The sequence below is a fragment of the Neophocaena asiaeorientalis genome, unplaced genomic scaffold (genome assembly GCF_003031525.2).
Source record: "Neophocaena asiaeorientalis asiaeorientalis breed wild unplaced genomic scaffold, Neophocaena_asiaeorientalis_V1.1 scaffold653, whole genome shotgun sequence".
In the NCBI taxonomy this organism is placed as follows: domain Eukaryota; kingdom Metazoa; phylum Chordata; class Mammalia; order Artiodactyla; family Phocoenidae; genus Neophocaena; species Neophocaena asiaeorientalis.
Window position 1 is genome coordinate 522757 of NW_020174928.1, and position 16758 is coordinate 539514.

The 16758-nt window shown below is 33.6% G+C and overlaps 1 protein-coding gene and 1 non-coding gene across 2 annotated transcripts in view; one reads left to right on the top strand and one right to left on the bottom strand.

Moving 5' to 3' along the window:
* The window catches only part of CEP290 (centrosomal protein 290), a 99514-nt gene that overhangs the window by 13254 nt on the left and 69502 nt on the right, over positions 1-16758 (top strand). The window contains exons 12-20 of the mRNA XM_024761377.1: positions 552-674; positions 1620-1743; positions 5621-5793; positions 6523-6685; positions 8194-8294; positions 8367-8454; positions 10167-10279; positions 11841-11925; positions 12471-12613. Of these exons, the coding sequence (XP_024617145.1) occupies positions 552-674; positions 1620-1743; positions 5621-5793; positions 6523-6685; positions 8194-8294; positions 8367-8454; positions 10167-10279; positions 11841-11925; positions 12471-12613 (1113 nt within the window). The remainder of the gene's footprint in view (positions 1-551; positions 675-1619; positions 1744-5620; positions 5794-6522; positions 6686-8193; positions 8295-8366; positions 8455-10166; positions 10280-11840; positions 11926-12470; positions 12614-16758) is intronic.
* LOC112410681 (U6atac minor spliceosomal RNA) lies at positions 22-145 on the bottom strand. Its single transcript, XR_003005474.1, has one exon. It is a non-coding gene; the product is annotated as a U6atac minor spliceosomal RNA (small nuclear RNA).

Consider the following 16758-nt stretch of genomic DNA (forward strand, 5'->3'; position numbering starts at 1 on the left):
AAAAAAAAAAAAAAAAAAAAAAAAAAATGATGATTAGAGGCCATGAAGTGGATGGCAATGCCTTAACCATATGCATGTTGTCAAGCCTGAGGACCTCTTCCATTCTTGTCCAGAGGAATGCTAGCCTTTTCCTTTCATACAACATAACAAGATACCTTTTATTCATTCAAGATATTTTATGCTTCTTAGTGTCATTTTAATGTTTTCTTCATAAAAGATTAGTTGTACAAAACCTTTTATAATTGCAGGGAGTTATTTATAGCTTAGTGTTCTAGGAATGGGTTTTGGAAACTAGAGATTGTTTAAAAGATTGAGTTTCTTAAAAAGCAAAAAATACAGTGTATATTTTTGAATCATTTCTTATTTGAATTTCAGGTTGTATGCACAAAAGAACAGTGGTCATTCCAATAGTTGCTATTTTCTCACTTCAAAGAATTTTATTTCCTGTATTTTCTCGAAATCTGCTAATGGTATATATTAAAATACCATAAATGAGGAATGGTTTATTAATTTTGCTCTTATGTAACAGATTCTATTTTGTTTGTTTCTAGTTAATTTTGTCTTCTAAAGATGATGAAATTATTGAGTACCAGCAAATGTTACATAACCTGAGGGAGAAACTGAAAAATGCCCAACTTGATGCCGATAAAAGTAATATTATGGCTCTACAACAGGTAAAACTTTCTCAAAATTTGGTTTATCAACGAGGTTTATTAAAGTTGGCAATGAAACTCTAAATTATGTCTTATTTATTTCCTGTGCCTAATCTAGTCACTTGCACTTTTGGGTATATAATAAAGTCTTTTGAAATTTCTTACACCGTCCAGTCCCAAGAAAAAATTAGAATTAAGTTTAGAGTTAGGAATAAAATTATTTTATGTATTTTTCTCTATTGATGCAGATAATACATTTATTGTTTTGCTTGGGAATTATTTAATAAGAAACTTTAAAAACTTTTAGAAATTAAAAAAATATCTTAATTCTCTGTTACTAAAGTCTATTATGTTGTGTTTTAGTGCTGAAATATCCTGTACAATGTGAAATAAGCTAAAGTATGGTTATAATTTGTACTATATAAAATTTTTGTTTTTATTGATAGTACAAATATATTCATATAGAAAGAAGTTACACTTGCATCAGCTGTGCTCTCTAGTCATAGTCCAAAAGAAAGAAGGAAATTTGGAAAGTATTTGGAGAATAAGGACGATCGCAAGGGACAAGATTTTTGAATGAAGTACTGCAGGGGTGAAAGCTAAGTTGAGTAAAGGAAAAAGCACAAGGTAAAACACAAACATAAAATGATAAAAAGATAGAATTGGATGATGAGGAAAAGTAACACAAAAGGAGTTATTAGAAGCCACAAATATTAGAGAGTTCTGGAATTCGTATTTGTGAGAGTGCTAGCCCTTATATCATCTTTAAGTACTAGAGTGACAGCAGTATTCCTACAGTGATTAGTGCAGTTGAGGTATACAAAATAGTAAAAGCTCAGTTTTGACTCACAAGAAATATATTCTATAGTCTTGTTGAAAAAAACAAGACCTACCTTTTCTCTTACTTTAAAAATGTAGATTAATATTCATGAAGTGATAATATGTAATATTCAAAATATTTTACAGGGTATACAAGAACGAGATAGTCAAATTAAGATGCTCACTGACCAAGTAGAGCAATATACAAAAGAAATGGAAAAAAATACTTTTATTATTGAAGATTTGAAAAATGAGCTCCAAAGAAACAAAGGTAATTCAATGTTTTATAAGTATATAGTCATTTTATATACCATTAAGTTTTTAAAATATTTTATTTTTATTAAAATGAAATTATATTATGCCAACAGATATATTAGTGATTTTTCTGTATTTGAATTTTGTATTCTTAAAAAATTGTACAAGGTATTATTGACTACTGTATATATGATATTAGTATTTACACATGTAAATGATGACAGTATTTTCTGTAGTTTTTCTCTGATGAAAACTACATTAACCCCTATTACCAGATTGGCTGTATAAAAGAAATGAAAAATGGTGATATAATTGTATTTATCCTCCTTTTTGTAATTAACAAAGAATGGAAGAAAATAAAATTTTGATCAGTGTAGCAACATTGCAGAGATTTTTCAGAAGTAATTGACTTGTCAACATTTGAATTAACCTTACCCAACTTGATATGTCATCATATTCTCCCTGCCTTGGGTCATGCTAGCTTACCTAACTCATCAAATCCTTTGAATGTAAGCCCTTACAACATTAGTGATCTTGTATTTCCAAAAGACTATATACTGTAGTTATACCAGAACACATTAATGCAAACTATTCATAATAAGTTCATGACATATTTATTGTAATTGCTGAAGATAAAAAAAAATTAGACACAAAGGGGAAATAATGAGTGTGTGTTTGTGTGTAAGTGAAATAATGGTAGTGTGGTTGTAATTTAGGTAGTGAGGCAAAAGCCTCACTGAGGAGATATTTGAACAAAGACTTAAAGAAGATGAGGGAGTGAGCCATGTGGATGTCCCTAAGCAGTGAGGATAAGTGCAGGGCCCTGAAGCAGGAGTGTACTGAGCATGTTTGAGGAACAACAAAGAAGCCTTTGTGGCTGGAGCAGGGTGAGCAAGTGGGCAGTAGTAGGTGATGAGATCAGAGAGGTAACGAGGGGCCATATCATATGGGGCATTACAGTTCATTGTAAGGACTTCGGCTTTTCTTTTAAGTGAGAATGGACATCAAAAAATTTCTGAAGAAAGGAGTGATATATTTTGACTTGGACTGTGTCTGCCATAGACTCTAGGAGTGGTAAGGAGAGAAGCAGGGAACCTATTATAAGACTACTGCAATAACCTGGAGAGAGGTGATGGTAGTTTAAAGCATGGAGGTAGCAGTGGAGTTATATGTAGTCAGTTCTGGATGTATTTTGAAGGTGATAGAAGTGAAATTTGCTGACAGATCAGATCAGATGTAGGATGTGAAAGTTATCAGAGCTTTTGGTCTGAATGCTGGGGAGGGCTGTGGAAAGAGCAGGTTTAGAGGTGGTCAGGTACTTAGTTAAACAGGACATGTTAAGTGTGAGATGGCTATTAGACATCTGAGTGAAAGTGTTAAGTAGGTACTTGTATATAGAAGTCTGAGGTTCATGAGGACAGTCTGGGTTAAACATATTAATTTGGGAACTTTATGCATAAAAATGGTACTTGAAGTCATGAAACTGGCTGAGATCATCAAAGCAGAAAATGTTGGTTAAAAAGAAAAATCTTAAGACTGAGCCTTGGGATGCTTTTACTTTAGAACTTGGGGAGATGAAAAGGAACAACCAAAAAGGCTGAGAAGGAATGACCAGAGAGATGGGAGGAAAACCGGGAGCACGTAGAGCCCTGAAACTCACAGTGGAATGTCATCAAGGAAGAGCCTAAGCAACTGTGTTCCATACTATATTCATTGCTGCTGATAAGACAAGAGAAGCACTAAAAATTGACCACTGGATTTAGCAGTAGTCATTTTTGGTTCAAGAGAAAATGGGTAGAGATGAAATAGAGCCAATACAGAGACTTTTGAGGAAAAGGAAAGGAGAAAAATAGAGTGGTAGCCTGAGGGGAAAGGGGGATAAAGAAAATGTTTTTCTCTTTTAAATGGAAGAAATAATCATGCTTCTAAGTTAATAGGAAAGATCCATTAAAGAGGAAGCAATTCATGAATTGATGAAGCAAGGGAGGGAGAGAAGGACTTCTGGAGTAATATTCCTGAGAAGGCAATGGGATGGGATCTAGTGTTCAGTGGAGTAGTTGGCTTAGGAGCACAGAGAGTTCATCCATAGTAACAGGAAGAAGGGTGGGGTGTGTAGTTACTGTCCGATGTGGCTGGGTAGATGTCCTGACAGTAAAAGTTTTGGTTTTCTCAGTGAATGAGGAAGCAAGGTTCTCAGCTGAAAGTGAGGATAGAGGCAGATATATTAGAAGTTTGAGGAGAGAGAAGTAAAGAGAAGGTAGGAAATGGTCATCTGGAAGAATGAACCAGACTAGGGAAATATAGTGTGACTGTTGAGCAGCGTCAAGCCCCACTTGCTATACTTATTTCTACATGTGTCTGTATTATGTATGTACTAGAATTATTCTTTGACAATAGCTTAAATTGCTTTAAAAGGATCACTGATGTTGTGGGGTTTGCATATTCCAGTCACCAGGAGAAAAAGTGGCGGTTGATTTCTGCTGTCAAATACGGAAAGGTCTTATATAGTGACGCTTCTGTCAGTCCATAGTCATGTAATTCCTAAAGTCCACAGAAGGTGTGTGTACTAGACTATACTCTGTATCTTGAATTTAACTTGTGCATGACAGTTAATGGTGGTCTCCTTTCATTGGTTAAGATTAGTTTTAGCTCGTAGAAGCATCTGAAAAATGGTGGCAAAATCAAGATAGAAGTTTATTTCTCACTTGTGTATTGGTCTAGTTAGGCAGTCTAGGGTATTGCCTTCATCTTCCTCATGCAAAATGGAACTTTACCCTCACATCCAATCCCAAACAGCGAGGTAGAGGAAGAGGAGGCAAGAAGCAAAGAGCATGTACTGAAGGATAGGCAGGTAATATATTGTGGAGGGCCTTGCAGAAGAAAGGGAGAATAGATTTTGGGGACAGGAGCCTCTGTCACATTCTCCAGCTAGGCTGTTAACTCCAGAGAACAGGGCTCACTTCTTATAAATGTGTGTGATCTCCCACACTAGTCCAGTTCCTGTATGTAAGTATATGACCTATAAATCAGTAGATGTTTATTATGGATGAGTGTAAGAATGATTGTCAGTACATTTTAGAATGATATGAATACTATATTTTGGTCTTAGCAACAGTTTGTTAAGATGTACAAGTAGGAATTTTTAAACTATTAGTTACAGTTGAGTTTAGCTGCAACTGACAGAAAAAAATCGAATGTAACAATGGTTTAAACAGGATGGAAATGTATTTTTCCGTGATATAATCAAAGTTGAGGCAACTAGTTTAGTGTAGGTGTGCTACTTGTACAAATACCAGATACCAGGGACCCTGTATCTTGTTGCTTTGACTATCAGCATGAGGTTTCCATCTCATGTTCTAAGAAGACTGAGCTCCAGCCCTAATGTCCATATTCCAGCTGGCAGCAAGGAGGAAGGAGAAAAGAAAATTTCACTCCTCTCCTTTAAAAACATTTCCTGAAATGTGCACATGGTCTTTCTGTTTATATCCTATTAGTCTTATGACCACACCTAGCTACTGGAATGTAAGTGGAAATTTAGTCTTTATTTCAAGTGGCCATGTGTCCGTCTAAAAATCCATAGTTCTATTACAGTGGACGAAAGGGAGCTAACTATTAGAAACAGCAGCCTTTGCCACAATTATCATTCTTTGTAAAGCAGTGTTTTCCAATCTTTTATAATCCATACCCTTTCAGCTAAGATTTTATTAAAATTTCCTTTTTAGTTTTATAAATAAAACCAAATCAAAACTTTATTTTACAAATATAAAATTATAATATTAAATGGACTTTTTTTAGTGACATACCACATTTCCTGCTTCCCATGCTTCAACCAGTGTTTTATAGGAGTAAGTAGTCAATTCAGTTCATTCGTGATTTTAATTTTTACCCTGTAGGAGCTTCAGCACTTTCTCAACGGACTCATTATATGAAAATTCAGTCTAAGTTTCAAATTTTAGAAGAGAGAACTAAAGAGGCTGAGAGAACAGCTGAACTGGCTGAGGCTGATGCTAGGGAAAAGGATAAAGAACTAGTTGAGACTCTGAAGCGATTAAAAGATTATGAATTGGTATGTATTTTTATCTTGTCAATCAAGGAGCTTAGAATTATCTTGCCACTTATAGACTGTTCTGTGCCATTTTCTTTATACCATTTAAAAACATTCCAGAAGTATCTCGTGATAAAGATTATCCTAATTGATTTATACTGAAGTGTTCAAACTTTTGTGCAGCATTTACTTTTTGGCAGAATTGTTTTCAAACCATTTGATTAAAGCATTTTGCCCAGATAATCAGCTTTGGTGAGGCAGCAGGATTAGATTCTTTGTAATCTGTGTCATTGTACCACCATGTAGATGTGACACCACTGATGAGTTGTCTAAAAGTTGTAACAGAGACAGTTTTACCACCTACTGTGCCAACACGGCCTTACTTTGTACTTTTTATATTTTTAAATCTGATTACTGCTAAGTCAGGCAACTAATAGCCTACATATTCTAATGGTATTGCTGATTCTCCCTTACTATTCCTTTTCTGTATTTTATTAAGTGTTTTATGTGTAATATTCTGAGTCACTTTGCCATTAGGATGCTATACAGGGAAATTTCAACTGTTCCATTTCCCGTTATTATTATTACTGGATTTGTTTTTTAAAAGTACAGTAAAAAACACAGTTTATAGTTGTAAATCTTAGTTATATGTGTACTTCCCCTCAGACTTAATAAGAAAACAAGTTCATGAATTTGACAGTTTATTCAAATAAACAATGTTATATTTAAATTACATTGGGTATTTTTCAGGGAGTTTATGGCTTAGAAGATGCTGTTATTGAAATAAAGAATTGTAAAAACCAAATTAAAATAAGAGATCAAGAGATTGAAGTATTGACAAAGGAAATCAATAAACTTGAATTGAAGATCAATGATTTCCTTGATGAGAATGAGGCACTTAAAGAGCGTATGGGTAAGTCATCTTTTAAGATACGTAGTTTGCTCAACCTAATTGTCACGTCATTTTTTTTTGCATGTGATTATTTTTAAATATTTGGATGCTTTTTTAAATTTAATAATTCCTCCTATAAAAATACTTAAAACAAGTAAAAATGGAGCTGTTCCAGTTGAAGTGGGATTATGGATTTGATGGAGCTGCGATGGTGGTTGGACAGACCTGGAGCACTGCTATATTCAGTCGGAGATCTCCTCAATAATAATTGCATGCTTAAAAAATGGAAAGCTACTTAGTTAATACCACTATTAGAAATTAACCTTTTTTTTTTCCAACAAAAGTAGTGTGTTAGTTTGCAAAATGCTCTAGTTTCAGATGAATGCATGGGGACATTTAGAAATACTGTTTAATCCTTTTTAAGACTTTTAAATACTTGACTTTTATAATTGGCACTAAGTTTTACTTGGGTTGAATATTTTAAGGTTACTATTGATTCTAAGAAGTAATTAATAAATATAGCTTGAGAGTTTATATATTGATATCAATTAATAGTTCATTAGTGAATATTACTAGTTTGAATGTTACGACAGTCCAATCTAAATTGCTACTTTAAAATGGAAATAAATATCTAAATCATGATTTCATTATACTTGGTAAATACCAGTTAATGCTTTCTTAGAGTTAAAATGATCACCTGTAAAAGCTATTCTCTAAAGGAAGGAAAAATAAATATTTTATACATATTATTTATTCGTAAAAAAGTGTCTATCTAGGACCCAGAGTAATGCCAGGACCTCAAGTTAGACTTAGTCTAATCAACTTGATCTACCAGATCATGGCCAACTTCAATCTGGACGTTCCTAGAGGTGACTGAGCCGTCACAAACACCAGATTTTCTGTTTTTTAAAGGCCCCAAATCTTGCTTTATAATTACTTGAGACAATCTTGATATCTGGTTTTCAGAGCATAGCTGCTTAGTAATGGGAAGTTAGGAAAGAGGCACACTGAGAGCATCAGTCTAGTCATGATAAAATATAACTGATAATGATATTAATATTGACTACTATGTGCCAAGCACTGCTATAAGTACTTTATTTGGGTTAATTTTATTATACCCCTGACAACAAGCCAAAAAGAAATACGTGTATACATTCATACACATGTACTTACATATAGTATTATCCCTACAACCAGTTAATAGTTGAAAGTGGGAATTGAACCCAACTTTGTTTTATTACAAAGCTTCTGTTCTTAGTACATTATAGTACCTCTCTGACAGTCCAACATGGAAGACAGATCATAATATGTCTTTGTCAGGATTTCCATTAATAATTGTGATAAAATTTTAGCTTGTATGGTTACAGTTCAAATACCTGAAAAATTCTTGCACAAAAATCCCCCATTCTTCAGTGATGGTGGCTAAATAGATTATAACCAGTTGCTTGATGATAACCAGTTGCCGTATGAAGTTTTTGTAGTTCATTTGAATATTAATAAGGTTTTAATCATTCTGCTTTTTATTTTAGGCCTTGAACCAAAGACAATGATTGATTTAACTGAATTTAGAAATAGCAAAAGTTTAAAACAGCAGCAGTACAGAGCTGAAAACCAGATTCTTTTGAAAGAGGCAAGTGCAGTAGTCAATTGGTTATTTTCCTGGTTGAAGTAAAGAAAAATACTAACAATTTTAATTTTGTAGATTGAAAGCCTAGAGGAAGAAAGACTTGATCTGAAGAAAAAAATTCGTCAAATGGCTCAAGAAAAAGGAAAAAGAACTGCAACTTCAGGTATACTGTTATTCCAAATCTTTAAAAGAATCATTGGAAAATGAATTGTCTGGATCTGTTATTTTCTGTATGTGAGAAATAGTATTGCTGTATTACTGTGGTTTTGCTACAAGTTTGATAAATGAAAATAATGGCCTGATGAAGAGTGTATGAATGAGTGTCATTGAGTTTAGTCCTAAATCTAAACGTTAAAAGAATAATAAGTGAACAAACATCGGAATCATGGACTTTTGAAAAATTTACAATGTAGTCTGTATTAATTTCTAGACAATCCCAGTATGTTGTGATTAGTAATGATAAAACAGTAATTTTTGTTAATATATGTTACTGTTAATATTTTCTTTTTCTTTAAAAGCTATGCATTGGAAGCTTTAATTGTACATTATTCTTTACTAAGTGAAAGTAATGTTTTATTGAATAAAAATTAACAATTTTTTGTTTTGTTTTATCTTACATGATATAAAGAGAACAGCTGGTTTATTTTTTAATAGCTATTACAGTGCTTTTTTGTAAGACCATAGAGAAGGCATTTTTTTTTCTAACTTGGCCCAAGCCCATAAGTATCTATGAATAATAGAGGGTTTTTTTGCTTGTTTGTTTTTGTTTTATTTTTTTTTAGCATTATGCTGTCTATAGTACAATACATCAAAAATTTCTAGAAGGGCAAAACTTCGTAATTTATTAGTGTATTAAGCAATTTAGTCATTATTCATGATTCTTATCTACTTTCTTAATATGTGTCTTTTAACTAAGTACTTATTAATATGGGAAAAGAATGATAGCGAAGATAAAATTTGTAATTGTTTTTCATTAATATCTTTTTTAAGATTATTTTTATTATATTTTATTTATTTTTTTGAATACATCTTTATTGGAGTATAATTGCTTCACAATACTATGTTAGTTTCTGTTGTACAACAGAGTGAATCAGCCATATGCATACATATATCCCCATATCCCTTCCCTCTTGAGCCTCCCTCCCACCCTCCCTATCCCACCTCTCTAGGTCGTTGCAAACCACTGAGCTGATCTCCCTGTGCTATGCGGCTGCTTCCCACTAGCTATCTATTTTACATTTGGTAGTGTATGTGTCAATGCGACTCTCACTTTGTCCCAGCTTCCCCCCATGCCCCCTCTGTGTCCTCAAGTCCATTCTCTATGTCTACATCTTTATTCCTGCCCTGGCACTAGTTTCATCAATACCATTTTTTTTTTTTAGATTCCATATATATGCATTAGCATACAATATTTGTTTTTCTCTTTCTGACTTACTTCACTCTGTATGACAGACTCTAGGTCCATCCACCTCACTACAAATAACTCAATTTCGTTTCTTTTATGGCTGAGTAATATTCCATTGTATCTTAAAAGCTTTTGCACAGCAAAGGAAACCATAAACAAGACGAAAAGCCAGCCCTCAGAATGGGAGAAAATATTTGCAGATGAAACAACAGACAAAAGATTAATCTCTAAAATATACAAACAGCTCATGGAGCTCAATATCAAAAAATAAACAACTTATTAATATCTTATTAAAAGTGAGCTAAATCAGGAAGTTGTGTAGGAGGCTACATATAGATCAAGGATTTTGGAAATAATTATTTTACATTTTGTTTGAGTTAAAATTTGATTCTAGTTTTTAAGAGTTTAAGTATTGGAATAATAGCAGAGTTATTTTTATGTTTCTCATTTGTTAATTCTTTTATATGTAGGATTAACTGTTGAGGACCTGAACCTAACTGAAGACTTTTCTCAAGAGAATAAAATGGAAGGAAGAAAATTTGATTTCATGAGCCTCAAAAATATGAGTGAAGCACAATCAAAGGTAAATAGTAAGGTACTGCTATGGTGAAGAGAATAAAGAAAAATATTATTATCAGGGCTTTCATTTCTGCCCCCATTGTCTCATTTTGGACATTGCTTCTTTTTATACTTGTTAAATAAAAGGAAAATATTTTATTTCAATAACCTGTCAATCCCAAGATTCATTAATGAGACATTATTTACTCTGAATACAGATTAGGAGTTCAGATAAAGTAGAGCTGCCGCATAGGAGACCATCATTCAATATTCCACAGTCATGTCAGAATGAGCCTGAAGAGAATATGACCATAGGATCATTATCAAGAATGTTATCTGAAATTCGTCATAGTGTAGAAAGTGAAGTGGATCCTTTTGTCTCTTTAACTAGACATTCTTCATCTATACAAGTGAAAGATAATATTTCACCTCCAGAAACTATTACAATAAGAGAGATTTTTAAAGCACCCTGTCTATAGTCTTTAACAAATCTAGAATCATTAGTCAATACCTTTAGTAGGGAGAATCATGAAGAAATAAATGACTATTTATACTCTGTTTCTGATGAATCTATGAAGAAAGTATCAGGAAGCCATCAGGCACTTGAGAAGACTAATTTCACACAAAAAAGTGATTCTTCTTTACGAGCCTTATCAACAGCTTCAGACTTAATGCAGAAATTATTACTTAGGCAAAAATCTGCAATACTTTGTCAACAAATTCATGAAAATAGAGCTGACGTGGCTAAATCACAAGTAGCAACATCAGAAGATGAACAGGTTCGTACCCCAATAAACTACGCTTATACCAATTTCAAAGAAGATGTAGGAAAAAGTGAAGTACCCGTACAGACAGAGATTTTGAAAAGTAATCTTGAAGTTAATGTTCTGGACCCTGTGCCAATTACTGCACAATCAAAATTATCTCAGATAGATCCACTTGCAAATCTTATAGAACAGCTATGGACAGAACTAGTATTTCTTAGATCTCAGGTGAGCTCTCCTCCAAATTACATTCCTGGGATTTTTTTTTTAATTCTTTTTTATGACTAACAGAATTCGATAAGTAGCAATTATAATAAGAATTCTTTTATGTTTGCACATTAACACTAATTTATACACATTCTGTCTTTTAAAAGATCTAAAAATGCAATACATCTGAAATGAACTCATTGACTTGCCTAATTTATTAAATGTTTCTTTAGAATGAAGCCATAGCACAGGATTTATTGATCAAAGAAGCACAAAGTAGAAATGCAGAAATAGAGCTTGAACGTCATAGAAGCCAGGCAGAACGGGTAGTGTAAAGGCAGATCATTAAAAGAGATGATTGTAGTGCCAAAGACAAAAACCTTCCTTATCTGTTTGCCTTTTGCCATGGGTGTGGGGTCGGGGGGCGGGGGGAGAAGGTGGGAGGAGGATCATTATCTGTTTTACCTTTCAGATTTTATTTTATTTTTGTGAGTGCTGCTACGTTTCTGTAGCTTGCTGTGGGTATGTTAAACCTCAATTGGTCAAACTTCTTTAAGCTTCAAAACTATTGTCATTTTTTTTAAATCATTTTTTTTCTCTTTATGTTTTGTTTAGAATGAATTTCTTTCAAGAGAACTAATTGAAAAGGAAAGAGATTTAGAAAGAAGTAGAACAGTAATAGCCAAGTTTCAGAATAAATGTAAGTCACTATTATCTCTTAGTTTTCTTATTTATTTAGTCTGTACTGAAAATTATGGGATTGAAAGGACTTTACTACATTCTGTTTTCTAGTCTGTTTTAGCCTTAACTAACTATAATGTATAGACTTCAGTCTCTCATTCATCTATTTGGTTTGCCTTGCTATATTCATTTTCAGAGCATGTTATTAGTCTGAATTTATTGTGATGATAAATAAGTCTATTTTTCTCTTTTGTTCTCTAATGAAAGTACAGTTAGAAAAACAAATTTAAGAAATTTTTAATATAAAGTAAAGGCAAAGTATGCTTATGATTTATTTCTTTCAGCCATGAGATATATATGTATATGCACAGGATTTAAATAGGTGTGTGATTTAACTTCATTATTCACACATTGGATTTATAGTTGAATTTTTTGTACATTTATTTGCATTTGCATTTTATAAATGGGTTATTTTTACTGTGTGTGAAATATTTGTAATCTATATAGCATAGTGTAAATTGTAAAAATATCTATTCATTCAATGAAAAAAATATTTCATTTTAGTAAAAGAATTAGTTGAAGAAAATAAGCAACTTGAAGAAGGTATGAAAGAAATATTGCAAGCTATTAAGGAAATGCAGAAAGATCCTGATGTTAAAGGAGGGGAAACATCTCTAATTATTCCCAGTCTTGAAAGACTAGTTAATGTAAGTTATTTTTATATTAATGGTTTTATTTTGTTGTTTCATCACTTCAAAGATGTTGTTCCATTCTCATTGATCTCCACAGTTTCTGATGAAACATTTGCTGTCATTTGAATCATTGTTCTCCTGTATGAAATGTGTAGTTCTTCTTGGGCTACTTTCAAAACTTTCTCTTTTTATTTGGTTTTTGCCAGTTTGACTGCAATGTGCTAAGGGTGTGTGTGTGTGTGTGTGTGTGTGTATGTGTGTGTGTAGCTTGTTTGGGGTTTGCTGAGCTTGAATCTGTTCACTTATGCTATTCACCACAATTGGGAAGTTTTCTGCCATTAATTTCTTCAATCATTTTTTTGCCTCATTTTCTCTGGGACTCCACTGAAACAGTTAGACCTTTTGGTATTGTCCCACAACTTCTTTAGGCTCTGTTCATTTTTTCATTCCTAATTTTTTATCTTTTCTGTTCCCAGTTGGATAATTCCCATTGATTTATCTTCAAGTTCACTGATACTTGCTTCTGTCTTCTCCATTTTTCTGTTTTAACGGTCAGCTTGAGACCTGGCAGAGCTTTTACACAGAATTTGAAGATCACTTTTGTTGGTTCTTTTCTTTCTGGAATTCCCCTCTCACTATTCTGTGGCTTTGGGTCCTATCCTCTGGTTTTTAGGCCAGAAAGAAGACAGGTCACTGGAACTGCAGCTTGCCCTCTCAGTTAAGCCTTAAAAACAACAAATTTACTGCTTGCTAGTCCTGTCTTCCAAGTTTCAAGTCACCTCCAAAATCTGTTGCTTTTGTTCATTTTCTAGAACTTTTATGTAGTAGTTTTTTGTATTCACTTGTTAAATGTGGGAGGGTAGGTCTGTTAGGACCTTACACCACAAACCTAGAAGGTAATAAGTAGTAAGAATGTAGTAAGATGTAGTAAGAATATTTTGAATACTTAAAGACTTAAGAATTACTATGAGAAAGATTTTAGCCATTAAATGATGTTCTATTTATATTTACCATATAGGGACTAAAGAGTTCTACAGTATTGATGAGTGTCTGTTATATAAACTTGAATAAAACATAAATTTTTAGATTCTTAATATTTAAATCTATGTCAGTTACATGATCTGAACATACTTAACATGAATTATTATACTATGCTTGATTTATATAGAAAAAAGTCTTATTCATTGAATTGCTTTTTTTATGATTAGTCAATAGTTGAATACTTTTTTTTTGAATTTTATTTTATTTTTTTATGCAGCAGGTTCTTATTAGTTATCTATTTTATATATATTTGTGTATATATGTCAGTCCCAATCTCCCAATTCATCCCACCACCACCAACGCCCACCACTTTACCCCCTTGGTGTACATACGTTTGTTCTCTACATCTGTGTCTCAGTTTCTGCCCTGCAAACCGGTTCATCTGTACCATTTTTCTAGGTTCCACATATATGTGTTAATATACGATATTTGTTTTTCTCTTTCTAACTTACTTCACTCTGTATGACAGTCGCTAGATCCATCCACATCTCAACAAATGACCCAATTTCGTTCCTTTTTATGGCTGAGTATATTCCATTGTATATATGTACCACATCTTCTTTATCCATTCGTCTGTCGATGGGCATTTAGGTTGCTTCCATGACCTGGCTATTGTAAATAGTCCTGCAATGAACATTGGGGCGCCTGTGTCTTTTTGAATTATGGTTTTCTCTGGGTATATGCCCAGTACTGGGATTGCTGGGTCATATGGTAATTCTATTTTTAGTTTTTTAAGGAACCTCCATACTGTTCTCCATAGTGGCTGTATCAGTTTACATTCCCACCAACAGTGTAAGAGGGTTCCCTTTTCTTCACACCCTCTCCAGCATTTGTTGTTGTAGATTTTCTGATGATGCCCATTCTAACCAGTGTGAGGAGATACCTCATTGTAGTTTTGATTTGCATTTCTCTAATAATTAGTGATGTTGAGCAGCTTTTCATGTGCTTCTTAGCCATCTGTATGTCTTCTTCAGAGAAATGTCTATTTAGGTCTTCTGCCCATTTTTGGATTCGGTTGTTTGTTATTTTAATATTGAGCTGCATGAGCTGTTTATATATTTCGGAGATTAATCCTTTGTCCGTTGATTTGTTGGCAAATATTTTCTCCCGTTCTGAGGGTTGTCTTTTTGTCTTGTTTGTAGTTTCCTTTGATTTGCAGAAGCTTTAAAGTTGCATTAGGTCCCATTTGTTTATTTTTCTTTTTATTTCCATTACTCTAGGAGGTGGATCAAAAAAGATCTTGCTGTGATTTATGTCAAACAGTGTTCTGCCTATGTCTTCCTCTAAGAGTTTTATAGTATCTGGCCTTACATTTAGGTCTCTATTCCATTTTGAGTTTATTTTTGTGTATGGTGTTAGGGAGTGTTCTAATTTCATTCTTTTACATGTAGCTGTCCAGTTTTCCTAGCACCACTTATTGAAGAGACTGTCTTTTCTCCATTGTATATCCTTGCCTCATTTGTCATAGATTAGTTGACCAAAGGTGCGTGGTTTATCTCTGGGCTTTCTATCCTTTTCCATTGATCTGTGTTTCTGTTTTTGTGCCAGTACCATACTGTTTTGATTACCGTCACATTGTAGTATAGTCTGAAGTCAGGGAGCCTGATTCCTCAAGCTCCGTTTTTCTTTCTCAGGATTGCTTTGGCTGTTCGGGCTCTTTTGTGTTTCCATACAAATTGTGAAATTTTTTGTTCTGTGAAAAATGCCAGTGGTAGTTTGATAGGGATTGCATTGAATCTGTAGATTGCTTTGGGTAGTAGAGTCATTTTCACAATGTTGATTCTTCCAATCCAAGAACATGGTGTATCTCTCCATCTATTTGTATCACCTTTAATTTCTTTCATCAGTGTCTTATAATTTTCTTCATACAGGTCTTTTGTCTCCTTAGGCAGGTTTATTCCTAGGTATTTTATTCTTTTTGTTGCAGTGGTAAATGGGAGTGTTTTCTTAATTTCACTTTGAGATTTTTGATCATTAGTATATAAGAATTCAAGAGATTTCGCTGCATTAATTTTGTATCCTGCTACTTTGCCAAATTCATTGATTAGCTCTAGTAGTTTTCTGGTAGCCTCTTTAGGATTCTCTACGCGTAGTATCATGTCATCTGCAAACAGTGACAGCTTTACTTCTTCTTTTCCAATTTGCATTCTTTTTATTTCTTTTTCTTCTCTGATTGCTGTGGCTAAAACTTCCAAAACTATGTTGAATAATAGTGGTGAGAGTAGGCAACCTTGTCTTGTTTCTCATCTTAGTGGAAATGGTTTCAGTTTTTCACCATTGAGGACGATGTTGGCTGTGGGTTTGTCATATATGGCCTTCATTATGTTGACATAAGTTCCCTCTATGCCTACTTTCTGGAGGATGTTTTTCATAAATCGGTGTTGAATTTTGTCGAAATCTTTCTCTGCATCTATTGAGATGATCATCTGGTTTTTCTCCTTCCATTTGTTAATTTGGTGTATCACATTGATTGATTTGCATATATTGAAGAATCCTTGCATTCCTGGGATAAATCCCACTTGATCATGGTGTATGATCTTTTTAATGTAGTGTTGGAATCTGTTTGCTAGTATTTTGTTGAGGATTTTTGCATCTATATTCATCAGTGATATTGGCCTGTAGTTTTCTTTCTTTCTGACATCTTTGTCTGGTTTTGGTATCAGGGTGATGGTGGCTTTGTAGAATGAGTTTGGGAGTGTTCCTCCCTCTGCTATGTTTTGGAAGAGTTTGAGAAGGATAGGTGTTAAGTCTTCTCTAAATGTTTGATAGAATTCTCCTGTGAAGCCATCTGGTCCTGAACTTTTGTTTGTTGGAAGATTTTTAATCACAGTTTGCATTTCAGTGCTTGTGATTGGTCTCTTCATATTTTCTATTTCTTCCTGATTCAGTCTTGGCAGGTTGTGCATTGCTAAGAATTTGTCCATTTCTTCCAGGTTGTCCATTTTATTGGCATAGAGTTGCTTGTAGTAATCTCTCATGATCCTTTGTATTTCTGCAGTGTCAGTTGTTACTTCTCCTTTTTCATTTCTACTTCTATTGATTTGAGTCTTCTCCCTATTTTTCTTGATGAGTCTGGCTAATGGTTTATCAATTTTCTTTATCTTCTCAAAGAACCAGCT